Genomic DNA, 27,268 nt, shown 5'->3' on the forward strand with positions numbered 1-27,268 from the left:
ACATAACATTGTATAAAGAGATAATTATAGAGTTAAAAAATGGCGATCATAAATAGTATCATAAACTGGTTTGATTTCATGAAAATCTGAAGGATTATAACTTGAAAAGACGACAACCACTTCCAGTGCCTCTGTTACAGATCTGATGTAAAGATGGTTTTACGCTGCCTGTGGACTATATGGATCTATACAGAGAGTTTAATTTGATAGCTGAAGTACACAGTAGCAGCCACATATAAAAGAATGTGCAGTTGTAAGTCCTAATAATGCAATATTCCTGTTACCTAAATATATGTGAAGCACTTGTTGATGATTCAGTTCAGTTTTTATTATGTCACTGATTTTTATTAAGTTATTACAATGCTAAGTACTCTTTAAGAGTTTATATCTGTATTGTAAACAGTGAAAAGGGCTTCAGATGTCCACGTGTAAAATAAAGTCCTGCGTGCATTATGTTTAAAACAACATAAATAAAATGTTTTTTTTACAAAGCTGAGAGTATTTAGTATAGACTTAACTGGTCAAATCTGAACAGTGTTTCTGTTAGATGTAGAGTTGGGTTGGATAGTCGGACAGCTTCTCTTCCAGACTGTCATTCAGCAGCTTTTCAGAGGAAGTCCATCTCTGGGCTGAGGCTGTGACGGTCCAAGTGTCCAGAGAGAGCTGCTGCCACCTCTGAGTCCAGGTCTGCACACTGGGACTCCAGCTGGACCAGGAAACCACCCACCACCAGAGAGACCAGACAGGAAGGAGTGATGAAGATGAGACGGAGGAGTGGAAGAGAGATAAGTGAATGTTGTCAATAGAAGATCTTACCAAGAGGCATAGTACAGATGTGTACTGTGTGTACATTATGGCCCAATTCCAATCCGGCCCCTCCACCCTCCCACTCCGTGGTGGAGTGAACTCCGTTTGTAGTCACACTCACAGCTCAATGAAGCTCCTTCTTTAAGGTGGAGGGAATAAATGCAGCGGCCACTTTGGGACGAACCTCCCTCTCTCCAGCCAGGAAATAAATATCAGAATCAGAAATACTTTATTGATCCCCCAGGGAAATTGAGTTACGTTTTGCTCCCGTTTTAGAGAGAAAGAGACTAATATATATATATATATATATTATATTATATTATATTATATATATATTTCTCTCTATCTATCTCTCGCTCTCTCTATATACAGTATATAATTATATAGGTATATATAGAGAGAAATCATAAATCATAAATATGTATAACAATGCAATTAATAATGATGAAAAATAGGATCTATGCAAAAAAAATGCAAGAATAGTATAAATAAATGTGAATATTAGTTTAAATGTACTGTATAAATAAACACAGTGTTAATGCCGGAGTAAACCAAATTATTGCACTAAATTACAGTACTGTTGAAGATATAATACATTATGGGGTTATAGCTGCTGATAGGGTTAAAAAATAATAAATATATGTTGTGTTTATATGTATAAATATACAACACTTTACAATCTTCTGTTTTCTAGACTACACATTTGATCCTAAATACAATCTATTTACTTTAAGTTGATAACATCTGTATGACAATAAAGTAGAATAAATTAAAAGTCTTATCTTATTTTGAGCAGTTTACAGTAAATGTTTGTACCGGTAGTCACACAGAACTGACATTAGATTGTGTTCCATGACGAACACTAAACGGCGTTGCGTGTCAGCTGGTTAAGTCGGCATCGATGCAGCTAGCTGTTGGAGGGTTTTATAACCCACTTCCACTCTCTACTAACTGGTTTGGGATGGCCCTTAATATGGCGGACCCTCCATGTGAACGGAGTGGAAGTGGATAGGGAGGGGGTGTAGGGGGGCGGTTTGGAATTGGGCCTGTGTGTGTGTGTGTGTGTGTTGGTTACCTGTCTGAGTTGGCTGGCGGACAGAGCAGTTGGAGACGTCTGCGAGATCGCTCTCAAAAGAAACTGCTTGGTGTGGCTCAGGATCTGGAAAGGCTCCATCTGATAATACAATACATAGGTTTGACTTCAGAGCAGTGACAAGGGTTTGAATGACCTTGTCATCACCTTGATATAAACCATCATCTGATATGAGGCTCAGTCACCTGACTGTCAGAGGGTTCAGTGGCCGGTGTGAGTGTGTGTCCTTCCAGGAAAAGCTGCAGTAGACTGATGTAGCAGAGGACAGCAGTATGGAGGAACCCTGGACAACACACAGCTCTCCTTAGCAGCTCAGCACTCTGCTGGAGCAGCAAGCTACACACACACAAACACACACACACACATACAATATATATATATTACATAGTGCAACTGCAATAAGAATTTGACCTAGCGGGTAACTACAGGTCGTATCTACAGTAACTCTAAAAGTGGAAATATGATGTTAAAACACTACTTGTAAGGCCCTGTTCAGACCTGGTATTAACATGCATCCTCAGTGATCCGATCACAAGTGGACAGCTCTGAGTACACGTGTAAACACACTCAAGACGCATTGAGGACGCATTGAGATCCGATTACTCAGACCACATTCAGAGGTGGTCTGGGCCACATATGGACACATTCTTTTAGCAGTGTGTAGTGAATGTGTCCTGGGCCACATTAAGGACCGCCGACTCTACTGACGTCCCGCTGGGATCCGAGGGTCTCACTGAGCTCCACATGTGAATAGACAGACAGACGTGATCGTTGTCTGCCTCGCAGCATGGAAACAGCTTCTGTGCTCTACTGTCGATACAACTGTATTTTATTAAAATATATCTTATCTATTCATAGTTTTCACGTGACGTCACGGCCCTATGGGAACGCCCACCTGGAGGGGCAAAACAAAGCTGCCCTCCACTGTCTACCAACGACAGCTCAGCTTTTACAACACTGTCAGTTGTTGTTCAATTTGATGCACAAACCGAAGAGAAGACGAGCCTGGACTGTGTTTCTACAGCACCGTCTCAGAACCAAAACCCAGAGCAGAGGATTGTGGATTTGTGCAATTTAATTAGACGTGCCGCCGTCCCTGACGAGAGCGGACTACACTGAAACTGAACACCCATGCAACCAACGACTACGACCAAGCTAGCCGTCTCTCCCGTCTCCATGGTCAAACCAGCTCATTTAACCATTCAACCATTTAAATCAATTTCCAGACATTGCTTCACGAGCGTGTGTTACTACGTCTGCTCTGCCTGTGTCCGTCTCCAGCGGCTGGTTTAACTACGGAGATGCGAGTGAATTTCTTGTCCTTCACCTCGCAAACAAAAGCACTAGTGACCCATCCAGATTGAAAGTACAGATAACTGTGACGTTACACTTTCATCAATCCAGACAGATGTTTCCGGTATAAAGACAAACTTAGAAACGCTCAAATTAATTTAGTCAAGACACAAACGTGGATCTATTCATCTGTCAAACTGCTGGGAGCTGACCTTCATATCTATTCACAACCAGGACTGCAGCTATTTGTTGTTTCTTAATGCATTTAGTCATCAACATGAGCTCCAGCTCCAGACAATATTTTTCTACAAAACTATCCAGTAAAGATAGATCTGTTTAAAGTAGGGATGCACCGATACTGATACCGGATCGGACGGATATCGAAGCGATACTGACTTAAATAGCTGGATTGGGTATTGGTCACAATGGGGCCGATCTATTAATAATGATAATAATAGTAATTCCTGTTAATTTTGATGATTTCTTACCAAGTTGCTGGTGCACAATTTATTATTTTAATAAAAGAAATTGCAATTTTGTGAATTTACTAGGGCTGTCAGAGTTAACGCGATAACGCATTAACACAAATTTGTTTTAATGACACTAATTTCTTTAACACAATCAATCTTTCGGAGGTTGTAGTGGGTAGCGGGAGAGTAATGATACTGTTATCATATGAAACTAGAAAATCTAAGGAATCTAGTGGTACCAACCATGTCATACCAGCTTGTCGCAAAGGGGGATAAATAAAGTTCCAAACGTGTGCTAAATTTTGGCGAGGAAAAATTGGCATGGTCATTTTCTGTGAATACAAAATATTTATATATATATTTCTCCTCTCTGTATTGGCTCCCATGTTTGTTTTGCAGCCTCCGTTGAAAAGTAGGAATAGTGTCATTGATGATGGACATTAATTACTTGGTTCTGTGTTATGATATTTTGTAATACTATGGTGATCATGTGATTGCCTCCCATTGGTCATACGCATTGTCTGTTTGTTTTAAGCCCTGATGAAGACCTAGAGTGGTCGAAACATGTCGGCTTTTTTAAAATAATTTAGCCTCTACAATAAAGGCTTTTTAATATATTTCCTTCCTCGTTGCCACTTGTTTTAGTATTTCGGAGTGCCTGGATTGCCTTCTTATATATCCCTGTTTTTTCCCCCCGTTTTCCAAGAGTGCCCGACACGTTTTGCCTTACGGTTGAATACACAGAACAACCAGTTATCTCTCTTTCCTCATTCCATTTCGTGTTGTGTTGATTTTAGTGCAGATGACACTTCAGAATGAGGCTGTCATGTTGGTTCAGGGTTTAGCTCTGTCACCTCACAGCCAGACGGTCCTGGGATGTAAAGTCCTCTTCCTAGAATGAATCACAGCCTGATAACCCCTCCCTCCTCTTCCTGCTCTCAAACACATGCAGCTCCACTCGGTCCATTTATTTCCTTGTTCCCTCCCCTTCAGATCTACAGTTTGAAGATGGGTGTAACCGACATAGTTGTCGAGTGAGAGCTGACATTCACTGCACAAACAAGATGTTTAGATCAGAGCTCAAACTTGAATCACTTCTCAGGGAGTGAAAGTCAGACAGTCGTTGCTACTGAAAGGTGAAATGGCGCAGAAAGGAGTTCAGCTGGAGCGGGAAACCTTCTCTTGTTCGATCTGTCTGGATCTACTAAAGGATCCGGTGACTACTCCCTGTGGACACAGCTACTGCATGAACTGTATTAAAAGCTTCTGGGATGGAGAGGATGAGAAGAAAATCTACAACTGCCCTCAGTGTAGGCAGCCCTTCACACCGAGGCCTGTCCTGCTGAAAAACACCATGTTAGCAGTTTTAGTGGAGGAGCTGAAGAAGACTGGACTCCAAGCTGCTCCTGCTGATCACTGCTATGCTGGACCTGAAGATGTGGTCTGTGATGTCTGCACTGGGAGGAAACTGAAAGCCTTCAAGTCCTGTCTGGCGTGTCTGGCCTCTTACTGTGAGATACACCTCAAGCTTCATTATGACTCAGCTCCGTTAAAGAAACACAAGCTGGTGGAGCCCTCCAAGAAGCTCCAGGAGAACATCTGCTCTCGCCACGACGAGGTGATGAAGATGTTCTGTCGTACTGACCAGCAGTGTATCTGTTATCTCTGCTCTGTGGATGAACATAAAGGCCACGACACCGTCTCAGCTGTAGCAGAAAGGACCGAGAGGCAGAGAGAGCTGGAGGTGAGTCGACTCAACATCCAGCAGAGGATCCAGGACAGAGAGAAAGATGTGAAGCTGCTCCAACAGGAGGTGGAGGCTGTCAATCGCTCTGCTGATAAAGCCCTGAAGGACAGTGAGAAGATCTTATCGGAGCTGATCCGTCTCATGGCGAAAAGAAGCTGTGATGTGAAGCAGCAGGTCAGATCCCAGCAGAAAAGTGAAGTGAGTCGAGTCAAAGAGCTTCAGAAGAAGCTGGAGCAGGAGATCACTGAGCTGAAGAGGAGAGACGCTGAGATGACGCTGCTCTCACACACAGAGGATCACAATCAGTTTCTACTCAACTACCCCTCACTGTCACCGCTCAGTGAATCTACACACTCATCCAGCATCAATATCCGTCCTCGGCGCTACTTTGAGGACGTGATGGCGGCTGTGTCAGAAGTCAGAGATAAACTACAGGACGTTCTGAGAGAGAAATGGACAAACGTCTCACAGACAGTGACTGAAGTGGATGTTTTACTGTCACAACCAGAGCCCAAGACCAGAGCTGGATTCTTAAAATATTCACGAGAAATCACACTGGATCCAAACACAGCAAACACACTGCTGTTATTATCTGAGGGGAACAGAAAAGCAACAGCAATGAGTCAACAACAGTCTTATTTTAGTCACCCAGACAGATTCACTGGATGGTGTCATCAGGTCCAGAGTGGAGAGAGTCTGACTGGACGTTGTTACTGGGAGGTGGAGTGGAGAGGGGGAAGAGTTTCTGTAGCAGTCGCATACAAGAGTATCAGTAGAGCAGGGGGTTGGAATGAATGTTTTGGATTCAATGACAAATCTTGGGCGTTAGATTGTAACCAACTCAGTTATAGCTTTTTGTACAACAGTATCAAAACCCCCGTCTCAGGTCCTCTGTCCTCCAGAGTAGGAGTGTACCTGGATCACAGTGTAGGTATTCTGTCCTTCTACAGCGTCTCTGAAACCATGACTCTCCTCCACAGAGTCCAGACCAAATTCACTGAGCCTCTCTATGCTGGACTTAGGTTTTTAGATTATGGAGTCACTGCTGAGTTGTGTAAACTCAAATAGACAGAAGTCGTTTAAGGGACAGCGGGTTCAATTCTGTGTTTTAACTCTTAAAGGGACTGTTTGTAACTTCTTACACTTACACTCTTATAAATCATTGCGGGTCGGTGTCCCATGCGCGCTCGCGTGTGGCTACGCTGTTCCAACACAAACTACACAGAAGCACCTAAACCGCAAAGTTATATCTAGTGAAGCCCGTCTTGTAAAACAGTTTCAACTAATCCTGCTTCAGCCCCCCCGACCACGGACAGAAGACACAGGGGAGACCGTAGCTTTGGTCTCCAGGGCCGGAGTCGATGCTGTATTCTGCTCCTCTGCCTGCCTTCACTCACACACCGCGCTCGTTCTCACTTGCTCCACCTCTCACGTGCATGCGCGCACACTACACACTGCAGAAGAGTAACGTTATCGTCTCCGACCAAAACTCCGGTCTCTCCCCTGTTCCTTCTGACCGCGGTCGGGAGGCTGAAGCAGAAAAACACAGTATCAGCATTGATTCATGGAGAGACCTCCGTCTGGTCAGCTAACATTACTGCCAAGCAGGTGAAATATAGTGATATTGTGGTTTTAGCTGACGTGTGTCGCCTCACTGTTTTGATCAATGCTCGTTCATGTCTATGTAGAGACACCGCTGACTTTCGTTGACTTAGTGGTCACAGGTGTCGCTGTTAACAAGCAATTTCTGATTCTTACATAGAGTCCCTTTAAACTTATCTGGTGTCCATCATTGTTGCTGCAGAGCTGATTTTTCTTTTCATTTCTTCACTGCACAGAGGTCAGCTGTCAATCAAACATTATGGGCGGTACTTTGACCAAAGAACGTTTATTACCAAGAAGTGAAAGTCAATTGTTTGTTCCATTGCAACGTCAGCGCCCAGCAGCAAAGCTACACTTCCGCCATTTTGGACTGAAAGCGACTACCAGACGCCAGTAAAACATCCGCCTACAAAGTGTCGTACAAAAGTAAAACTAAATTATTTCTATTCTATTGTCACATTCCCCCAAAACGGCTTGTGCTTAATAATGAAATATGAATATAAGAAGTGTTTTCAGTCCAAAATGGCGGCAGCGGCGGCTGTCAAAAAAGCAGCAGTGTTTCGTCTCTTTGCTTCTACACTCTTTGCTTTGACATCTTCTCATGAGTTGTTCTGTAAATGTGTGAGTGTCTTCAGGTGGCGCTCCTTCCTGTGTCTGTTTCACTGCTCATGATGATCTTTGTTCACCTGAACTGATATTTATCTGCATGAAAATGTAAATTTCTCTGTGCTCTAAATGTTTGATGAATATTTGTATATATGTGTGTTGTTGTTTCTCATCCACTGCACGGGTCTTAAAGGAAGGTCTAGTGATTTATTTCTTATCATAGATATTCTGTTCTCACCACTTTTTGTAAAGATATCTAGAATCACATTTATTTGTTTGGCAGACTAAATGTTGTCGTCCAGATCGACGTACAAACGAGTTACTAAGATGTTTAATAAAACTGTAATTATCATGATCATAATCAATAAGGAAATCATTATTCTGTGTTACATTGCTGAGATTCTGCTCAAACAAACTGATTGTGTGGATGAAAATTAATCTATACGTGAAATCATTGAACAAGAGTCATTTAACAGACTTTACTGATGGGATGTGTGAACAAACTGAAGGTTTCTATAATCAATAAACAAGAATGAACTAAGTCTTTTCTTGTCTTTTTTCCAGGGTATCATACAAAGCTGATGGAGGAAATGTGATTATGAGAGAATAACTGAGGCACTTTTCCTCCTGAAACACCACAAAGTACAGTGTTGTACATGTTTACAGTCAGTCAGTCTCTGTCCTTTCAACTTTCCTCACTAAAACATCTGTCATACTGAAAATAGTTTGTCGTGAAATCACACTGGATCCAAACTTATTTGGTGTCCATGGTATTCGACCTCCAAATCACTATTCCAATGCTTCGTTTGTTTATTATTTATTTTATTGTACATAAGTATGTTATAATCATGTTTGAATCCCCAAATACCCCATGAATAAGGAATAATCCCACAACATTATTCATTATTCATATTTAACATTAATTATTATTAGTTATTCTCAGATGGATATCGGTGTTTGTTGTGTGTAGAGGTGGCTTAACTTTACTGTTTAATTACTGGACTACCCTACACTGTCTTCTGTCAGAGAGCGAGAGCGGGGAAGTGAGATCGGATCACAAATGGTCACTGGAGACGCATGTGGAGACGCATTCTAATGCCAGGTGTGAACAGGGCCTCAGACTAACCTGTAGAAGGCCCAAGGCATCAGTCGGGTAAACTCTTCTGATGTCACCATGGTGATCGACTGGTATACACCTCGTTCTTGAGTTGAGAAAGAAAACATACAGCCCACAAATTTAACATTGCATAAATATATACGAGGCAAAATCATTTCATGTCAGTGCTAATGCTAACATTAGATTTAATGTGCCAAATAATGACTGAACTGGCAATAAGGTAGAAGGTATACACTGTACCGTTTGATTTAAAGATGAGCAGCCAGTCAGCAGAGTCCACTAATACAAACAGAAGGTCGGTGCATAAATTTGTAGCTTTCTGATGGCTCCTCTCCTGCAGAAATAATTGCAGAAAGATATTACACAGACTCCCTCATGCTGTTGGAGGAGACATAGAAACAAATAGTGTGTTTAAAGGGGTGCGCTGTGCTGGCTCTCTCTTTATATACACTTATCTCGTGTGCACAAATGAACCAAAACATGGGAACGATTTAATTAAATTGAGGGAACAAATTATATCTTGTGAGCACAAATTAGTAAATTGTGGCCTCAATATATACACACATAAATGTCAAACTATTGAGATTAACAAATTTAGCCATTTGTCTGACACTCTCATTAAGAGAGTGCAGCAGCAGAGTACGCTTCAGTTCCTACGTTGCTTTATATCCATCACTTTCATAGTGAAAATTTTGCATTTCCACAACCAAAAAGTTCTGTTCCTTCCTGGACTATGTTGTATTTCCAAACAAGTGAGTCAGAAAGACACGTTTGTCCTCTCAGGTCTTGTATGTGAGTGTGCATGTTGCTCATTAGGGTTTTATCAACCGGAGCCAGGCCTCAGACAGACCTGTCTCTCTAACTGCATATAAATCCTTTACTACATCTGAACATAACCTGCTGGTGGATATTGTTTGGAACAGTGCAGGGACAATTAAATAGAGTTATTATTATATTACCTGAGGATACAGGAGTGATGACAGATAGTCGTTTACACACAGGGAAAGCAGAAAAACTAGCACCTGGACAAAGAAATGAGACAGCAGCAGGTAAATATACAAAAGGTGGAAATCAATGTGCATTTTTAGAGTGTAGGAGAACTAATGAGGCCTTGAGTTTGTCAGAGGCTTAGAAAAATCCATTAAATTTCATTCAAAGCCTATCGCTCCTTTGTGGAGCATAGGCCGTTGACCACAGTCCGCCAGAGTCTTTTGTCCTGGGCTTTCCTCTCCAGTTGTTTCCATGTCAGCCCGCTCTGTTTGATGTCTGTGTCAAGGTCCCTGCGCCAGGTGTTCTTGGGCCGGCCTCTCCTTCTTTTGCCTTGTGGGTTCCATCTAAGGGCCTGCCTGGTGATGCTGGTACCGGGTTTCCGGAGTGTATGGCCAATCCATCCCCATCCCCATCTCCTGATCTCTTCTTCAACAGGTTTTTGACCTGTTCTCTGCCAAAGATCATTGTTACTGATGGTATCCGGCCAGTGGATGTTTAAGATGCGCCTCAGGCAGTTGTTTATGAATGTTTGTACTTTTGTTGTTGTGGTCTTTGTTGTCCTCCACGTCTCTGAACCATAGAGGAGTATTGGTTTAATGTTGGAGTTGAAGAGTCTGAGCTTTGTCCGCTGGCTGATTTCTTTGGAGCTCCAGATGTTCTTTAGTTGTATGAATGAAGCCCTTTCCTTGCCGATTCTGGCTCTGACATCTGCATCCGTTCCGCCCTGTTTATTGATGACACTACCGAGGTATGTAAAGGCTTCTACTTCTTCCAGTGCTGTTCCCTCCAAGGTCACTGAGTCTTCGCTGGTTGTGTTGACCTTGAGGACTTTACTTTTTCCTTTATGGATGTTGAGGCCTATTTGTGATGATGTGTCTGCCAGTATTGTTGTCTTTTCTTGCATCTGTTGTCGACTGTGAGACAGCAAAGCCAGGTCATCAGCAAAGTCCAAGTCGTCTAGCTGTGTTGTGAGTGTCCACTGGATCCCGTTTCTCCTCTGTGCTGTTGTGGTCTTCATTATCCAATTGATAACCAGGAGGAAGAGGAAAGGGGACAGTAGACAGCCTTGCCTGACGCCGGTCTTCACTTGGAAGCTTCTGGTGAGCTGTCCTCCATGGATAACTCTGCAGGTCATCCCTGCGTAAGAGTTCCTGATTATGTTGACCATTTTTTCTGGAATGCCATGGTATCGAAGCTGCGGAGCAGTTTCCAGAGGATGCTTCTGTCAACGCTGTCAAATGCTTTCTCATAGTTTATGAAGTTGATGTATAGCGGAGAATTCCATTCCAATGACTGTTCAACTATGATGCGGAGAGTTGCGATCTGGTCCACGCATGATCTATTCTGCCGAAAGCCTGCTTGCTGGTCTCTTAGCAGTGGGTCCACAGCTTTCTTTATTCGTTCCAGGAGAATTCTGTTGAATATCTTTCCTGGCACTGAGAGAAGCATGATTCCTCTGTAGTTAGAGCATTTGTTCAGGTCTCCTTTCTTGGGGAGCTTGACCAGATAGCCCTCTTGCCAGTCTGTTGGTACTTTCTCCTTCTTAGAAAAATGGCTCAGTAATAATAATTAGTATGCAGGTCAGGTTATGATCAGAGATAATGTAATAAAGAACAAACCCACTAATTATTTATGGAATACAGTTTAACCACCATTACTGGCTGCCATTAACCTATATGAAATGAGTTCAACATTCTTCATCTTGGTAGCAACATGCTGTAGCAAGTGTAACTTTGCTGTATTTAAAAAATACATTTTTGAATGTAATATACAAACACACTGGTTGGCTTTGACTAAGGGGTGTTAAAAATGACGTGATGAATACAAGAGAGTTCTTTGCTCTCACCTGACGGTACTGTGTGCCCCTCTCTGGTCGCAGGATGTTCAGGGCAGCACTGAAGCCCTGCTCGTCACACCCGCGGCCTCGCCAGGCACGATGCAGGCTGGTGGCCAGCAGCAGAGCTGCAGCTGCAGGCACTGGTGACGACGACAGCCCCTTCTCCAAACTGAACACCAGACAGAATTAACTAGAACGGTTACACAACTTTGTTGAATACTCGATTCTGATTGGTCAATCACGGCGTTTTATGGTCATTTCTTTATAGCAGACCGTTGTCATGTAAAACAGACCGTTGCTATGTAAAACAGACCGTTGCTATGTAAGCTATTCAAACATACTATGGTGTTATAAAGTGTGTCTGGAGACAATAAATCTACAATACGCTGTAAAATTTCTACCACAACTCTCTAGTGAACAAAACTCTCGTTGGCCACAGATTCCTTGATGATGAGCTCTTTTTCTATTTCATATCATTTTCGAACTATCTGATCCACAGCGTCTCACAGCCGGCTGCACATAGAGACCGATGTTATGTGTCCAGCTCGGAGGACTAAAGGCTCGTGATTAAAATGAGCTTGTAGCTTGTTGTCTACTTTACTACGGTTAGAAAGAGCCCTCGTTGGTGTTTTAACTATGTTTCTCTTATGAGTTATTGTTCCGTGAAGTTTGAATCTGTGAATATCTTTCACACTTTACCGAACTATCCAAGTTAGCAGAAGCTTCTGCTGACACTGTTCAGATGCTTTGTTGGGCCGATATATCCAAAGGGAAGCCTTGATGAGCAACGTCATGACAACAACTCTGACTAGTCATAATGAGGTTTGAGATATCTGTAACTGTTATTTAGGATAGTCAGAACTGAACTACAGATATCTCTAACTGTTGTTTTGACTAGTCACAATGACGTTATAGATATCTGGAATAAGAATTCTGACTAGTCAAAATGTAATTCTGGATATCTGTAATGTTGATTCTTGATAGTCAAGCTCCGCTATTAAATGTTAAAACGACTTACCACAGACACATAAACCACTAGAGAGACAAAACTGACAGCTGACTGACTGAAAGCTGAGTGCATCTCTTACACTAACAGTCAAATGTTTAAACTGTGGCATGGAGTGAGCGAAGTGGTTCACACATTCAGAGATGGTGGTTTACCTGCAGGCCCAGGTCTGACAGTCAGTGAGGAGCTGCAGCTGCTCTGGTAGAGGCTCTCCATCACACAGACGATGCCACAGTGACAACAGCACTGGAGACAGACGCTCCAACCAGTGCTACACGCATGCACACACACACACACACACACCACAAAACAAAACAAAAACATTTAGGAGATTAGTACTGATTTCATGACTTTCCTACTCATATAATATAATCATGATGTCATGTTATTGTCAAAATAATGCAGTAAGGATGTACAACTGCAGGGGCTTTCATTTTTACGTACTACTTTATGTTACATCTGTCTTACCCTATGGTCTTACCTAGTCATTTTACTCATTTACACATTTTTCATAACAAAATTTAAAAACTGCAATGGAAACTGGTGAAATGCTTAGTTAACACTACTCTTCATTGGCAGATTTTTTATTTTTAAGAAGATCATTTGACAGGAATGCACGAGAAACCATAAAACCAACCACTAAATAATAGACACGTAACTTATTTCAGAGGACATTATTTGCAGTGCGCTAAAACCGTTTACTAAACTCCATGTAAACGACACTGTTACTGAATGAACGCGACTTCAATAAATGTACATTTGATCATCGACTACTGACAGAAATAACAAAATACACTATTATTTGTTCTTAACGATGTCAAGGCGCTTTAGGGAGGATTTTTCCTTTAATTCTGGCTCAGAGTAACGGCAGATATTTTGACTTGTCATAGTAGAAAAACACAGGTGTTATTAATAACATGAATGATAGCTCTGTTCTATTCAAGTGTCCCAGTAAGCCATGACAGCGTGACAGTGAGCCAGCATGAACAATACCAGGACCCTGAAATGGAAGCATCTTTCATTTTATCATCTACATCTATTCTTTTCCTACTGTGACAAGTCAAAATGTCTTCCATGTAAAAGGCCTATCCAAAAGCATCAGTATTTAGACTAAACCCAATAAGCATAATGGATGAAGCCAAGTGTGTAAGACTGAGATCAGCATGGAAAAGTTAATTGAGTTCATTAGCTGCATGGAGAACAAACAGTACCACTGTGGAGACCAGGAGCAGAGGACAGCGTAGACTAATCTGAGACCAGGCGTTGTTGACTCCATCCCCCGCGTGTCCACAACGTACACTGGCACATAACACACCCTGGAGAGGACAGAAAGCAGACTTACTCATCTTGATTATCTCACAGGAGCAGTAAGAAATGTAGCTTAGATTTGATTTATCTTTAGATTTTAGTGAAGTGATTCTCACTCTCAGGAGGTGGGATGTTAGACGGTAGGACAGCAAGCCAGCTGGAGAACACACCTTCCTCTGTTGTCGGACAGAAGGAGACGAATGCAGACAAAGAGAGATTACTCACACACAATCACTGCTATTTTCTAGGGCTGGGACGATTCACCTATCTCCCGATTCGATACTATCACGATATTTGGGTGCCAATTCGATATGTATTGTGATTTTTAAGTATTGCAATTACGATTTATTGCGATTTTTGTTAACTTTTTTAACACTAGACCATGAGAAAAAGTTGAATCATACACTTCTAGGGACTTTTACTTTGGAAAATATCTAAATTAATACAGTAAGGATGTTTGATTTTCAGCATGTATGTAGTCAGAGATGTCCTGAAGTTAAAATATATCAGTCATTGTCAGGAATCATTTATTAAAGTTTTTCCAGCAACCCAAAAATCAAAGAATAAAGACATGTCTCTCACAAATTAGTGATATTTTATTTTTAATTTATAAGGGACATGTAATGTTTTATACTTCTGGTGAATATAATCCAATCAATCTTATTTCCATATATGTATTTTGTATATACAGTTCACTTTGTTAACACCTTATTTTGAAAACCGGACGTAGTCCCACGTGTATATTCCTCTAACTTCTCCAAGGTGGTCTCTAGCTCTCCCGTCAGCTCCGTTCTCTTTATACATCCATGGTCAGCTCCATCGGGACCGCTTGAATGCGTTTCACATAAATGTCAGTATATGGGTGCTCTACAGTTGTAGCGTCGGCCCATTTGACCACAGAGATGAGAGTGACGACCGGCTTGACCTCGATAGGATAACGTTTCCTGTCCATGTCAGAGTTAGCATGCAGCTTTAGCCATTTGGTTTGGTTCTGCTTTTCCTGCAATGTGTGAAACCCAAAGTGTTTCCATACTTTACTGGATGTGTAGTGTTTACCACGCTGGATTCAACATGTGAGGGTGCAGGTCGTATCCACGCAGACCCGCCAATGTTTTCTACTTTCTGGTTTCGGCGCGCTGCGGTTGTTTTGGTTGAATGATACGGAACGGATATGACGTCACGTTACTCAGACTACAATGATAACAGCGGTAACTTCATTCTACCTCCACATAGACTCAAATGAAGCAAATATATCGATTCTGGCAATTAAAATATTTATTTCAAAATCGGTATAAAAAGTGGGAGTGAAATGTTTTAAAATCTGATGTGACAAAAAAATTGTCAGCTCACCTGATGCTGGTTGATATGTTCTATCAGTGTGTTACACTCCAGAATCATCCTCCCTCCCTCAGACTGTACTTTAATGAGTAACACTGCTGGGAGAGCCAGCAGTACTCTGTGTAACACACACACACAAAGTTTTCAGTGGCTACACATTCAGTGATAGAGACGATCTGCATGATATATCTGTGTTTGTGTACCTGTTCCATATGTTCAGAGTGTGTTGCAGGCTGAGCTCACTGCTGATGCTCGGTGAAGCTGTGGCCACTGTGGAGGAGCATCTCTGAGACACCAGATCGAACAGGAAGTCGCACACATCAGCTCTGCTTCCACGGCTGCCAGAGAGGTCGGTCACTTCGATCTCATAGACAATCTCCTACACACACACACGCACATACACAGATTGTTTTATCAGATTCTGATTGAATATCCCCTTTTTTAATCATTTTTTCCCCCCTTTTCACTATGAATGTATTTAGGACCACAACATCACGCTAATGAACTGTATTTCACTTGTGTCAGCTGAACAGCGTATACAGTATACAGCGTACACTGTACACACCTGTAACCGGGACAGGAGGTCTGGCAGACAGGTCCCTGTTTCTGACACTCTGTGATCTACATGTAGCTTTTCCAGGCTCTGATCGCTGTTGAGAAAAAATACATAACAGAGTTACATTTTTACTAAAGGTGGAAATAAACATTCATAGACGGCAGCTGGACGGCAGACTCCAGATCAGCTCTGACTGCTTGTTTTCCTCCGGTCTGTGAAATCTTGCAGATGCCATTAGGAGCACCGGAAGACACAGAGAAACATGATTTTTTTCAGATTACCTGTCTCATGCACTACTGTCAGGATATAGTGACTGTTTTATAAAAATAACTTGTTTTTTTTATCATATACGCTCCATTTCTACACACTGCAGCTTTAACTCTTGTGCATCTTTTCTAAAAAAAGTTGCTCTGGTGTCCTTAGAGGACAAAAATGTCCACGTCAAAAGACTGGATTACTGGCTACATATGAAACAAGCCAGTCGTACATGTCATCTCTCATCTCCAACTCCAGTCTCACATCTCAAGTTGCTAATCAGACTGTGAACAAAGAGCAGCGCACGGAAGAGGGTGTCTTGGCCCAGATATCTGCTGGCTACACGGGATCCCCAGAAATATAGTATAGGTCCCCTTGGGTTCCAAGACTGGCCACACAATAGAAATAAATCTATTACAATTCGATGTCTTTTGTACGTTTGTTTATGTGCATCACCAACACTAATTACATCTAACACACATTTTTGTGAACATGTACTCCTACCTTAACTGCTGGTCCATGATGGCATTGAGCAGATGAGAGCAGAGGTTCTTCATGTCTCCTCCACAGCCTCCCTGCTCCTCCAGACGAGACAGGTAGAGCTCCAAGCAGGCCCACTGCTGGTACTCCTGACTACACACACACACACACACACACACACACACACAAAGTTACATGTATTGACTTTTTCTGCTGTACGTCTAATGGCACCTGTGAGAGTGTGTGTGTTTCCTGCCTTACCGTTCTGGATCTGACAGGGCGTCTTCACTTCTCTGTACTCTGAGCTCATTAGCCAGCCATTCTGAGAACGATAACTTGACAAACATGAAGGTTGAGGGGTTTTATTATTGTCAATAAGATCAATCTTTGTATGTTAAACTTCATTTAACATACAAATGAAAGTAACAAAAGCTACTCTGAAGCTCACTGAACATAATATTCCTCACTTACACCATTCAACATTTACTAATAAGCCAATGCTTCACAATGAAGCCATTGTACCTGATACTGTGGTGTGTGTTCTAGCTGACAGAACGCTGGGTGCCTCCACAGATGCCAAGCAGTCTTCCTCCAGGTGATGTTGGCAGCTGTGGCTCTGCTCCACAGGTCGGGCGGGTTATCCTCCTGGTATTCACTAATTGAACCACCAGCAGTGATGGGAGTTCTTCTGGCTTCAGGCAACAGCCTCGGGATGAGGTACAGAAGCTAAACAAACACACAGTCACATGTAGAGTTTAAGTAGTACAGTGATATTATAATAAAATAGGGTCTGGAACATAGGCATGATGAACATAACCAAAATATCAGCATGTGTGTTTGCAAGTTTCTAATTATACTGAGAATTGATTCCTTGACCCTCTCCTCCCTCACAGTGCATCATTTTGATTTCAGACATTTGTGCTTCAAGTGTCAGTAGTCAGTATATTTTTGGTATCATTGGGCAAAAATTCTATAATAACCTTTCAGCATATTGTAATTCAAGTGTTCTGAGAGAAATCTAGACTTCTGCACCTCCTCACGGCTCTGTTTTCAGGCTTTAAAAAATCTAGCCCGTGACGGGAGACTTTGACCAATCACAGGTCATTTCAGAGAGAGAGCGTTCCTATTGGCTGTGCTCCCATGGTGGGCATAGCTTGGTATTTTCTCAACTGGTCTCAACATGGCTGCCGGGTCACAAACTTTCTCATTTTACAGCTAAACAGTACACTACAAGATGATTCTGAAAACATTTGAGGAGAGAAATAGGCATTACAGTAACAGAATATTGATTCATAGTTGATCAACGCTGCCTAGTTTGACCGTTTGGTCGGAGTTTGTGACTGGACGGCAGACTCCAGATCAGCTTTCCTGTCTGTAAAATCTTGCAGATGCCGTTAGGAGCACCGCAGGACACCAGTGGAACATGATTTTTTTCAGATTACCTGTCTCATGCACTACTGTCGTTTTATAAAAATAACCTTTTTTAAATCATACTTGCTCCATTCCTACCCACTGCTGCTTTAATGACATTATGGCAAGTGAGAGAAAAAGACACCTTCTTATAGAGGCTGTTGAGGATGTAGTCCTGCTGTTGTTGCTGAGGCAGTGAGTCCCCTCTGCAGATCCCGTAACACACAGCTGCCACACTCAACCTGGACAGCAACAAGAAGACTGTGAGTCAAGGTGACAGCCAGGCGTTCCATTCATTATTGAGCCAGGTAAAGTTTGTCACCATCCAGCTGCACAAGTAACCTCACCTGACACAGAAGAGCATGTTAGTGTGTGTGCTGCAGACCAGCGCCGAGCTAAGAGCTTCTCCCACGGGTACCGGCTCAGGCAGAATGGGCGGGACCAGCTGAACCAGAGGAGCGTGGGACATGGAGGCGTGGAGATGCACCACAAATGCCGCCAGGCCGAGTAAGTGGGCAGCACTCAGCGACGGCCCCTTTTTGACAGAAGAGGTTTGTGAAGCTGATGAGTGAATGTACTGATTTGAATGGTGCGGAGGAATAAAGAGGTGAAGTGATTTTAATGTCGTCTAAAAATGAAAAACAAAACAATCCAGGCAAGATGTGAAATAGAGAGAGTTAAAAGACACAAAGCAAAAGACAGATGCAGACAGAAGTGCATCAGAATATGGATTTATGTACCTGGTTATGAAATAGGTCCCAGAGTCTGTGTAAAAGGCTGGAGAGGAACTGTGTGTTACCAAGCAGCACACTGACAAACCTGGAGGCCCACAGGCTTTGTCTGGAGAGACGGAAAAAGTATCTGATGAGTCGCACACCACAAAGAAAGAGGTGAATCTGTTATTTCCAGACCTGTGCACAACCTTTGGGGTTGTATGAGGTACTTATCCATAGTCATAGTCAGTGTATTATCTACAGTAGATGGCGGTCGGAACGCCCCCAGTTTGGAGAGACAGGCAGTAGTACCGTAGGACGGACACGTGGAGCGCTCTATACCCCCGAATGCGTTGTCGCAGGGGTATAAGAATCTAATTCCTTGTTTATTGTAAGACTTTCAAAAAAGGTTGTATTACTCACTTATTAGGAGGGTTTGCTCTGGAAGCATCGAGCATGCACTGGCAGAAGTTTCTCAGGATCATGTTGACGACCTGAGAATATGAGGGAGAGAATACATATAATTACTGACATTCATACAGCACACTGATACAGCAAAATTACAATGAATGAATTTCATGAGTGCATACTTTGACATGGAGCTCAGGGGACAGAGGGGTGTTAATGTGAAGTCTGATGACTGTCTGTCCAAGCAGCTCATCGGGGCAGCCAGGAAAGATGACACTCAGAGTGTGTGAGATCCTGGACAGCTGTGCCGACATCTCTGAGGATACATGACCAGAATGACGGGTATAGAAATGAGTGATTCAAAGAGACAGTGTAGCGCACAGTGTAGTGAGTCCCTCTGAGGTTGGCGATGTGCTACATGACTGCGGAGGAAAGCGAACGTCCAACACATCACAGATTCTTAGTGTGTTGCATCTTAAAGCTCCAAACACCGTTCTTGAACAGTTACAAAGCAACATTATTATTCATTTCATTTCCTTTCTCGATATCTGCCTACCTCCGTCATTTCCCTCAACAACCAGCTCTGTGAACTCCTGCAGCTGGATCTTCAGGACCTCCAGAGGATCATCATTAGTGTCCAAACAAACCGCGTTCCCTAAAAACACAACACAGTGTAAATGCAGTCATGGGTTTCTCAATTATGTGATTGTCGTGCAACATTACATCTATACGGAAGCCCTGAGAGGCAAGTGAAAAAAACTAATTCTGGTGATCCATTTTCTAAGTCTGAAGTCTAAATTGATTTCTCTCCTGTGTTCATCTTTCTAACTTCCTTCAATTTTATTTTCATCTGTGAAACTAGTGAAAAAAAAAAAGTTTTGCCAGGCTCATTTTACTAAGTTACCTTTTTCCCATCTGTGAAAACAGTAAGGCTGCCCCCTCTTAGTCGTTTAGTCGACTAATAAGTCGTTATGGTCGTAGCCGACTAGGATTTCTTTAGTCGATTATGAGCACATCTCTGGTAAACACTAGATTTAAAGTGATGCTTTTGTGTGATTCTTTATGGAGAAACTCAGTGTTACAGATCTGTGGATTAAATCAACTCATCGCTTAGTCGACAAAATCGTACGAGTGTCAGTCGAATAAGAATTTCTTTGGTCGAGGACAGCCCTAGACAACATGTTTTCTTCCAGGGGAGTTATTATTTACATAACTTGCTAACACACAATATATGTACCTTGTGTTTAGAGAGCATAGAGAAATTAAAACTACCATGAAACATGAATGCTTTTAGTCCTATTTAGAACATCAATCACTGTGAAATATATTTTTTCCACTTATACAATTATGTTAATAGTCTGTTTATTGTCAATACTGTTTATTTTGTCCCCATTTTTAACATTTTCCCTTGTTTATATTGTTCCTATTTTTATATTTCCTTCTATTTAAATTGTTCATATTTTGTTTCACTTTTTCTTTTCTTTTTTTACTGTGTTGTATCTTGCTTTTTGTTTTTACTGATCTGTTTTTACTTGTTTCTGTACTAACCCCTTTGCTGCTGTACACTGCAAATTTCACCACTGTGGGACTAATAAAGGAATATCTTATCTTAACATGGGGTAGTGGTGTACTTCATCCTCTTGTGGAGGAAATGAGTATTACAACAACAAACACTTTGAAATATTCTCCTGCCAAAACTTTTGAAAGAAAAAATTAAGAAACTTAGAGAGATGATCTGGCAAAACATTTTTTCACCTGTTCTTCAAGGCGTCTACACATGATCAGCGGTAAAAATTGCTCTGCGCTGGCTGTGCCATTTTTTTCCTATGGAGGGAGCGGTGACGCCCGACTAGGCGAAAGACCTACACTTGGCGTGGCACACCGCTCAAAATCGCCACAGAGCACTGCACTCAAAGTTAAAATTATTTCAACTTTGACCTCGGTTGCTGTTGACCTTTCAAAGCGCACCCAATGAGAACAGCTGCAACTGTTGTTGTTGCCTAGAAACAGTGAGTGGCGTTCCTTGCTCTCTTTTTGGAGAGATATTTTATCTGCTGAAAGCCTCTGCGCCTACCTCGCGGTGAGTGAAGAGCAAATGTCTCATCATGTGAAGGCAGCTTAAGTCATAAACACAGTAGAGAAAACTATTTAGATCAGACTTAAAAAATGGATCCCCAGAATTTTTTTTCTCACTGGCCTCTCAGGGCTTCCGTACATCTACCGTATCTTTGTCATGATCAGAAAAGAGAAACCACTGGATGATTAAAACGTGATAGATTCCAACTCTCACTGCAGCCACACATACTTTAAGTGAGCTGTGCCACTCCGGGGTATTTCAGATGAAACATTCACTCATTTTCAAATATTGTCATTTCTGTATTACATAACCCTCTAAACTACTGCTAAATAAATTAAATTAGATGTACCCTTTTGTATGTGGTTGTTATTCTAGTTACATCATTAGACAAAATCAGATTTATGTACTTGGAAAAAGAAACCACATAAAAAAAAAAAAATGAGGGTTATCTTTGTGAGTATACAATAAATGAGCGAATGACATGACCCACCATCCTGCTGCCTCTGTTTCTGGCAGGACTCCACATAAGATGAATACTGTGCAGCAGGGATCTTATCTGCCCTGAATACAGACAAACATGTGTCATAACAGTGGAAATACAATAAATAATCACAGATAATCATTATTGGTAAAGTATAACATTAACAATCAGATGATTTTTCTTATCAGGCCCACAAACAAACAAACAAATATAAGCAATGATGCTCAATTTAAATTTCTCATTTTCCCAGATTACATGTGTTAAAAGAATACATACAGAGAAACAAGAAGAGCTATAATGCACACTTTACAAGCTTCTGATAAGAACTCACTTTTTCAAAGCTTCTATGAAACTCATCCGAGCGTCGGCTTTGACAGGAAGCTGGAATTGAAAGACAGGTAAACTTGAATTCAGCATGTCATGCGAAGATTTGTAACAAAATAACAAAAAGAACCTTCACGTCTGAGAATGCGTAGAAGATCAAACAAAGAGGTGAATGTGCTCACCATCCGCGGTGTCAGCAGAGCAGGGAGGAATCGTGTGAGGAAATACGGCCTCCGGAAAATACTGTGAGAAGACAGAGGTGTCAATAAACCGTCCTGTGTCTGAGTAATTGAATTCTCACTTCTACATGAAACACAGTTTTTTTTTTTTTTTTAAAGGACCTTCATATACTGTATACCTGGCCTCCATGACTGTGGCAGAGATTCTTCCTGTGCTCTCAAATAGAGACACTGCCTTCTCCACATCCTGGACAGCCTGGCACTGAGGCTGCAGACACACAAACATCATACTGTTATATACTGTTAAGATATTAAAAACATAACTTAAAATACATTTTGCAAATAAAAAAAAAACTTCGCTTCCTATGAATAAATAACATTTTGCTCATTGTGCTGTATCGAGGGTTAGGTATGAATCAGCAATACTTTTAGGTACCAAACCGAAATGCATCTAGTTTTCAAAAACTGTTAAAGGGTGACTTCGGTATTTTTCAACCTGGACCCTATTTACCCCCCAAAAAAATCGATTCACCTATGTATTGCGAATTTTTTTTTTTTACGATTTTGAAATCAAATTTTTAATTGCCAGAATCAATATATTTGCTTCATTTGAGTCTATGCAGAGGTAAAAGGAAGTTACCGCTTTTATAGTTTTAGTCTGAGTAACGTGATGTCATATCCGTTACGTATCCGTCATATCCGTCAACCAAAAAAAAACGCAGCCGGCCACCGTGAGCAGAAACAAAAAAGTAGAAAACGTTGGAGGGTCTGCGTGGTCTGCAGTACAGTAAAGTATGGAAACACTTTGGGTTTCACATTATAGCAGGAAAAGCAGAGCTAGACATCACGGCTAAAGCTGCATGCTAACTCTGTCACGGACAGGAAACGTTAGCGTATCGCGGTAACGTGCGGTCGAGCCGGCCGTCACTCTCACCTGTACAGATGAGAACTGTAGAGCACCCATATACTGACATTTATGTTAAATGCATTCAAACGGCCCCGATGGAGCTGACCATGGATGTATAAAGAGAACAGGGCTGACGGGAGAGCTAGAGACCACCTTGGAGAAGTTAGAGGAAGTATACACGTGGGACTACGTCCGGTTTTCAAAATAAGGTGTTAACGAAGGGAACTGTATAAACAAAATAAATATAAAGAAATAAGACTGTTTGGATTATATTCACCAGAAGTATAAAACATTACATGTCCCTTATAAATTAAAAAGAAAATACCACTAATTTGTGAGGGAAATGTCTTTATTCTTTGATTTTTGGGTTGCTGGAAAAAAAGTAATAAATAATTCCTAACAATGACTGATATATTTGACTTCAGGACATCTCTGACTACATACATGCTGAAAATCAAACATTCTTACTGTATTAATTTAGATATTTTTCGAAGTAAAAGTACCTAGAAGTGTATGATTCAACTTTTTCCCATAGTCTAGTGTTAAAAAGGTTAACAAAAATTGCAATACTTAAAAATCATAATACATATCGAATCGGCACCCAAGTATCGAGATAGTATCGAATCAAGAGATAGGTGAATCGTCTCGGCTCTACTCGTTAATGGGGACAACAATTTCTGAAATTTGTCCAGTATTGAGGGGGAGCGCTGTAGACGGGCTGCAATATGTTGCTATTGGTGCAAGTAGGCAGCGTCATTTACATCCACCACAAGTGCTTGTTTTTGCCATGACAGGCTCTGATTGTTACTATAAGTGTCTGACATTATGGAAAGAGTCTCCTTCTAAAATCTGGCGAGGAACCGAAATTAATAAATAATCATAATTGTTGTCACAATATTGACACTTATGATAACAATCTGAGCCTGTCACTGGCAAAAACAAGCACTACTATTGAACATTCCATTACATAGATGCTGCTCACTTGCCCCCGCAGCTCGTTTGCAGATGTCACTTATCCTAATTAAAGAGCCTTATCAAAATAAGGGCATTCTGTACTGACATCTCTCCTCATCTCTCATTGGACAGACAATTCATCAACAGGTATCATTACACAAACAAACCACTGGGCGTCATTGTTACCTGCAATGATGATCCACCTGCACCAGAAACATCTTCATATAAACCCATGTCCTCCACTGACTCCTGCATGTACACACACACACACACATTTTAAGAAATTCAGCCAAACATAACAATATAATCACTACATTGAGTTATTGTTGTTAGTTTCAATATAAAAATGTCTGAGTAACGCAGTAATGACATAATGACGTGATAAATTCCTTCATCTTTACCCCAGCTCTTACCTTGAGGTCAGCCAGCCTGGTCTTGGCCAGAGAGACGTACTCCATCAGGAGGCTTCGGTGTTTCACAGGTACATATGGAGGTTGCAGGATGTGAACCTACCAGGGCAAAATGACAGCGAGGTGTTGAAACTCACAGCTGGCTCATTTCTATGTTTCTAGTGTTTTCTTACGGCTTACACTGTAACAATGTGTCACAAAATAAATCCGGGGGTTGTAAGATGATTAATAGGTTAGGAAAGAGGAAAAAGTTCTGCTACTGACATGTGTATTCATTTTTCTGACTTTGCCCTAGTTTTTGTGAAATATTGAATAACTTGACTTCTTTGAACCTCGAATGGTTCTTTATATGAAACAGTCTATGAAGTTAGAGGGGAAATGATAACAACTTATAGACTAGGGAAGCGAGACAAGGGTCCAGAGTAGACACTGTTTTGTGTACGGGATCATAAACCAAAAAGGTTGAGAACTACTGGTTTGATTTTTGAAAATTCATTGTATTTTATGAGCTTATCATGTTTATTTTTTGTATCTTTCTATCTTTCTTAATCTGAAAAGTCATGAGGAACTATAGCTGTCCGATAATTGTCGAGGATGTAAAAAGTACAATATTTCCCTCTGAGATGTAGTGGAGTAGAAGTATAAAGTAGTATAAAATGAAAATACTGAAGTAAAGTATAAGTGTCTAAAAATTTAAGTTAAGTACAGTACTGCAGTAAATGTACTTTGTTACTTTCCACCACACCTGCAGACTGTATAGTGAGTATGAACTCATATTCCTGTTTAACGTTTTTTTCAAGTAGTTACTGTATGTTATACTGCATATATTTATCATACCCTACATACAGTATACAGTATAAACTTGTATGTTTTTCTATTCATCTATAATTTAATATGTCTTCTTCTGAATCTTGTTACAGCCCATGTACTCAGTTTGCCCATGAGCATCATTACAGGTTCGTCTAATACTGTATATATATATTAAAAAAAAAAACACCATACATCTTATGTCTAGTGAAATGGTTCAGTGTCAAAGACATATTGCAGAATGTCACCTTGAGGTACTGTGGAGGTTCAAAGGGCACCAAGTCAGACAGGAACTTCAGCAGAAACACCAGAGATTTCTTACTGGTCGCATGGTAGCCACTCCCTCCACCGAAAGACATCTGATGAGGCAGCAAAGAATAATGTCATGAGTAAAAATAATAAACTTCAAGGTGCACTGAGACATTTTAAGCTCTATCTCTATCTATCTCTCTTAAACTCTAATCTTACAAAATTGCCTTTAAAGATGAACGACATCTGGTGCCAGCCATCGCTGCTCACCTCTGATGTATGTGATAAGAGTGTTATTAATACAAATACACATTACTCAACATTACACTGGCTGACCACCTTGACAAGTGTTTGTGTTATTATCCTGAGTTTCACGGAAGGCTTCTTGTGTCTGCTATTTCAGAGGCGTTTTCATCCTCCTTTGTGGTGAACGCACACTAAAAATAGCTGCTGGCCATGCCACTGAGAACATTAACATCAGCCGGAATGATCCAAACATATCAATAACCACAACTGGTGTTGAAAAAAACAACGTGAAACCTTGAACCAGTTGCTGTAGGAAGTGAAGATGGCGGGTCCCTCCAGGGCACCCTGTCGGGCCAAGAGGAAGGCAGTTATCATGTTCTCTAGGTCGTAGCCTTCAAATGCAGAGCTCAGCAGTCTGGACAGCAGCTCTGGTAGAGGCAGAGACACACAACAGATATGACAAGCCTTTTAACACTGCAGTCAATAAGTTCTTCTTACATCTGATTTATATCAATTTGTGTTTTCCTTTTTGTATATACTAGTCTGATACATTAGTTTACAGGTGTGGGAAATTAAACTTTTAGCTTTTAAAAAATGACAATTGCTAAATACTTCACTAATCTATGAGAAACTGCTTAATTCTAATGGGACAATTATTTTACATTATTATGCTGGTTTTGAGGGAAAACTTTAAAACTAGAATCACCACCTTGCAGTTGTATGCCTCCACCAACCAGTCAAGTTACAGTTTACATCCACGTCTGTCCAACATTCCATCACTTTATCATTTTATCCTGTTAGACATTTGTATGAAATTGTCATAATTGGCATATGAATTCTTGAGTTATGGCCAAAAAACGTGTTTTGTGAGGTCACAGTGACCTTGATCTTTGACCACCAAAATCTAATCAGTTCATCCTTGAGTCCAAGTCCAAGCTTTAGCATGGATGGTGCATCACGGGGGTTTATGATAGCCAAGAGTAGTGTAATAGTGAATGACGCATTTAGATATTTTTTTCCTAATCAAAATGATCAGACGTATTCTCAGCTCATAATATTGGCACTTGGCAGTTTGAATCCACTATAAAAGCAGGCTGCTTCCCTAGTGTTTACCTCTCAGACTGGGCTGGGCACTGGGGTTGTAAACCAGCAGAGTGGAGAGGAAGCACAGGACATGTTTCCAGTTGACCTCGTGGGTTTCCAAAACCTGCTGCAGGTGACGCAGCAGCTGCTCCACACTGAAGATCACAGCCAGCTTTTACAGAAACAATAAAGGTGAGTTACAGTTAGTTTCATTACAATAGACCCTGCCAACTACAGATCTGAAGACACTAAAAGCACTTCAAGTAAGCTTTTAGCAAAAGTGCAATCTGAAGAAACCAGGAGCAGAACACACAGAGGGTGGGTGGCTGACAGACTGACAGACTGACCACTAAGAACATCATAATAGATAAATCAATACTCTCTATGCTATGTTCCTCTGGGCTGAAGACTGTACACCGGAAGCCTGACGTGATCTGACCATAGAAATAGAATAAGAGTAGAGAGTAGAATTTTTAACCTATTGTGAGGTTCACCGGAGGGTTTTATTTTGTTTG

The 27,268-nt window shown here is 41.3% G+C and overlaps 1 protein-coding gene across 1 annotated transcript in view; it reads right to left on the bottom strand.

The window, feature by feature from the left end:
* Positions 1–306: 306 nt before the first annotated feature.
* Positions 307–27,268, bottom strand: part of LOC119486779 (Fanconi anemia group A protein-like) — a 38,238-nt gene continuing 11,276 nt past the window's right edge. Inside the window, exons 12-42 of the mRNA XM_037767152.1 lie at positions 26,784–26,925; positions 25,965–26,098; positions 25,424–25,534; positions 24,372–24,467; positions 24,145–24,207; positions 22,277–22,365; positions 22,101–22,161; positions 21,926–21,975; positions 21,604–21,674; positions 19,593–19,691; positions 19,219–19,352; positions 19,052–19,122; positions 18,656–18,755; positions 18,263–18,450; positions 18,061–18,157; positions 17,028–17,231; positions 16,767–16,840; positions 16,530–16,658; positions 15,780–15,864; positions 15,418–15,593; positions 15,227–15,332; positions 13,993–14,052; positions 13,780–13,884; positions 12,724–12,839; positions 11,572–11,731; positions 9,695–9,757; positions 8,976–9,069; positions 8,745–8,820; positions 2,086–2,236; positions 1,883–1,981; positions 307–706 (exon numbers count right to left, since the gene is read on the bottom strand). Of these exons, the coding sequence (XP_037623080.1) occupies positions 608–706; positions 1,883–1,981; positions 2,086–2,236; positions 8,745–8,820; positions 8,976–9,069; positions 9,695–9,757; positions 11,572–11,731; positions 12,724–12,839; positions 13,780–13,884; positions 13,993–14,052; positions 15,227–15,332; positions 15,418–15,593; positions 15,780–15,864; positions 16,530–16,658; positions 16,767–16,840; positions 17,028–17,231; positions 18,061–18,157; positions 18,263–18,450; positions 18,656–18,755; positions 19,052–19,122; positions 19,219–19,352; positions 19,593–19,691; positions 21,604–21,674; positions 21,926–21,975; positions 22,101–22,161; positions 22,277–22,365; positions 24,145–24,207; positions 24,372–24,467; positions 25,424–25,534; positions 25,965–26,098; positions 26,784–26,925 (3,303 nt within the window). The 3' untranslated portion in view covers positions 307–607. The remainder of the gene's footprint in view (positions 707–1,882; positions 1,982–2,085; positions 2,237–8,744; positions 8,821–8,975; positions 9,070–9,694; positions 9,758–11,571; positions 11,732–12,723; positions 12,840–13,779; positions 13,885–13,992; positions 14,053–15,226; positions 15,333–15,417; positions 15,594–15,779; positions 15,865–16,529; positions 16,659–16,766; positions 16,841–17,027; positions 17,232–18,060; positions 18,158–18,262; positions 18,451–18,655; positions 18,756–19,051; positions 19,123–19,218; positions 19,353–19,592; positions 19,692–21,603; positions 21,675–21,925; positions 21,976–22,100; positions 22,162–22,276; positions 22,366–24,144; positions 24,208–24,371; positions 24,468–25,423; positions 25,535–25,964; positions 26,099–26,783; positions 26,926–27,268) is intronic.

Source organism: Sebastes umbrosus, chromosome 4 (genome assembly GCF_015220745.1).
Source record: "Sebastes umbrosus isolate fSebUmb1 chromosome 4, fSebUmb1.pri, whole genome shotgun sequence".
Classification (NCBI taxonomy): domain Eukaryota; kingdom Metazoa; phylum Chordata; class Actinopteri; order Perciformes; family Sebastidae; genus Sebastes; species Sebastes umbrosus.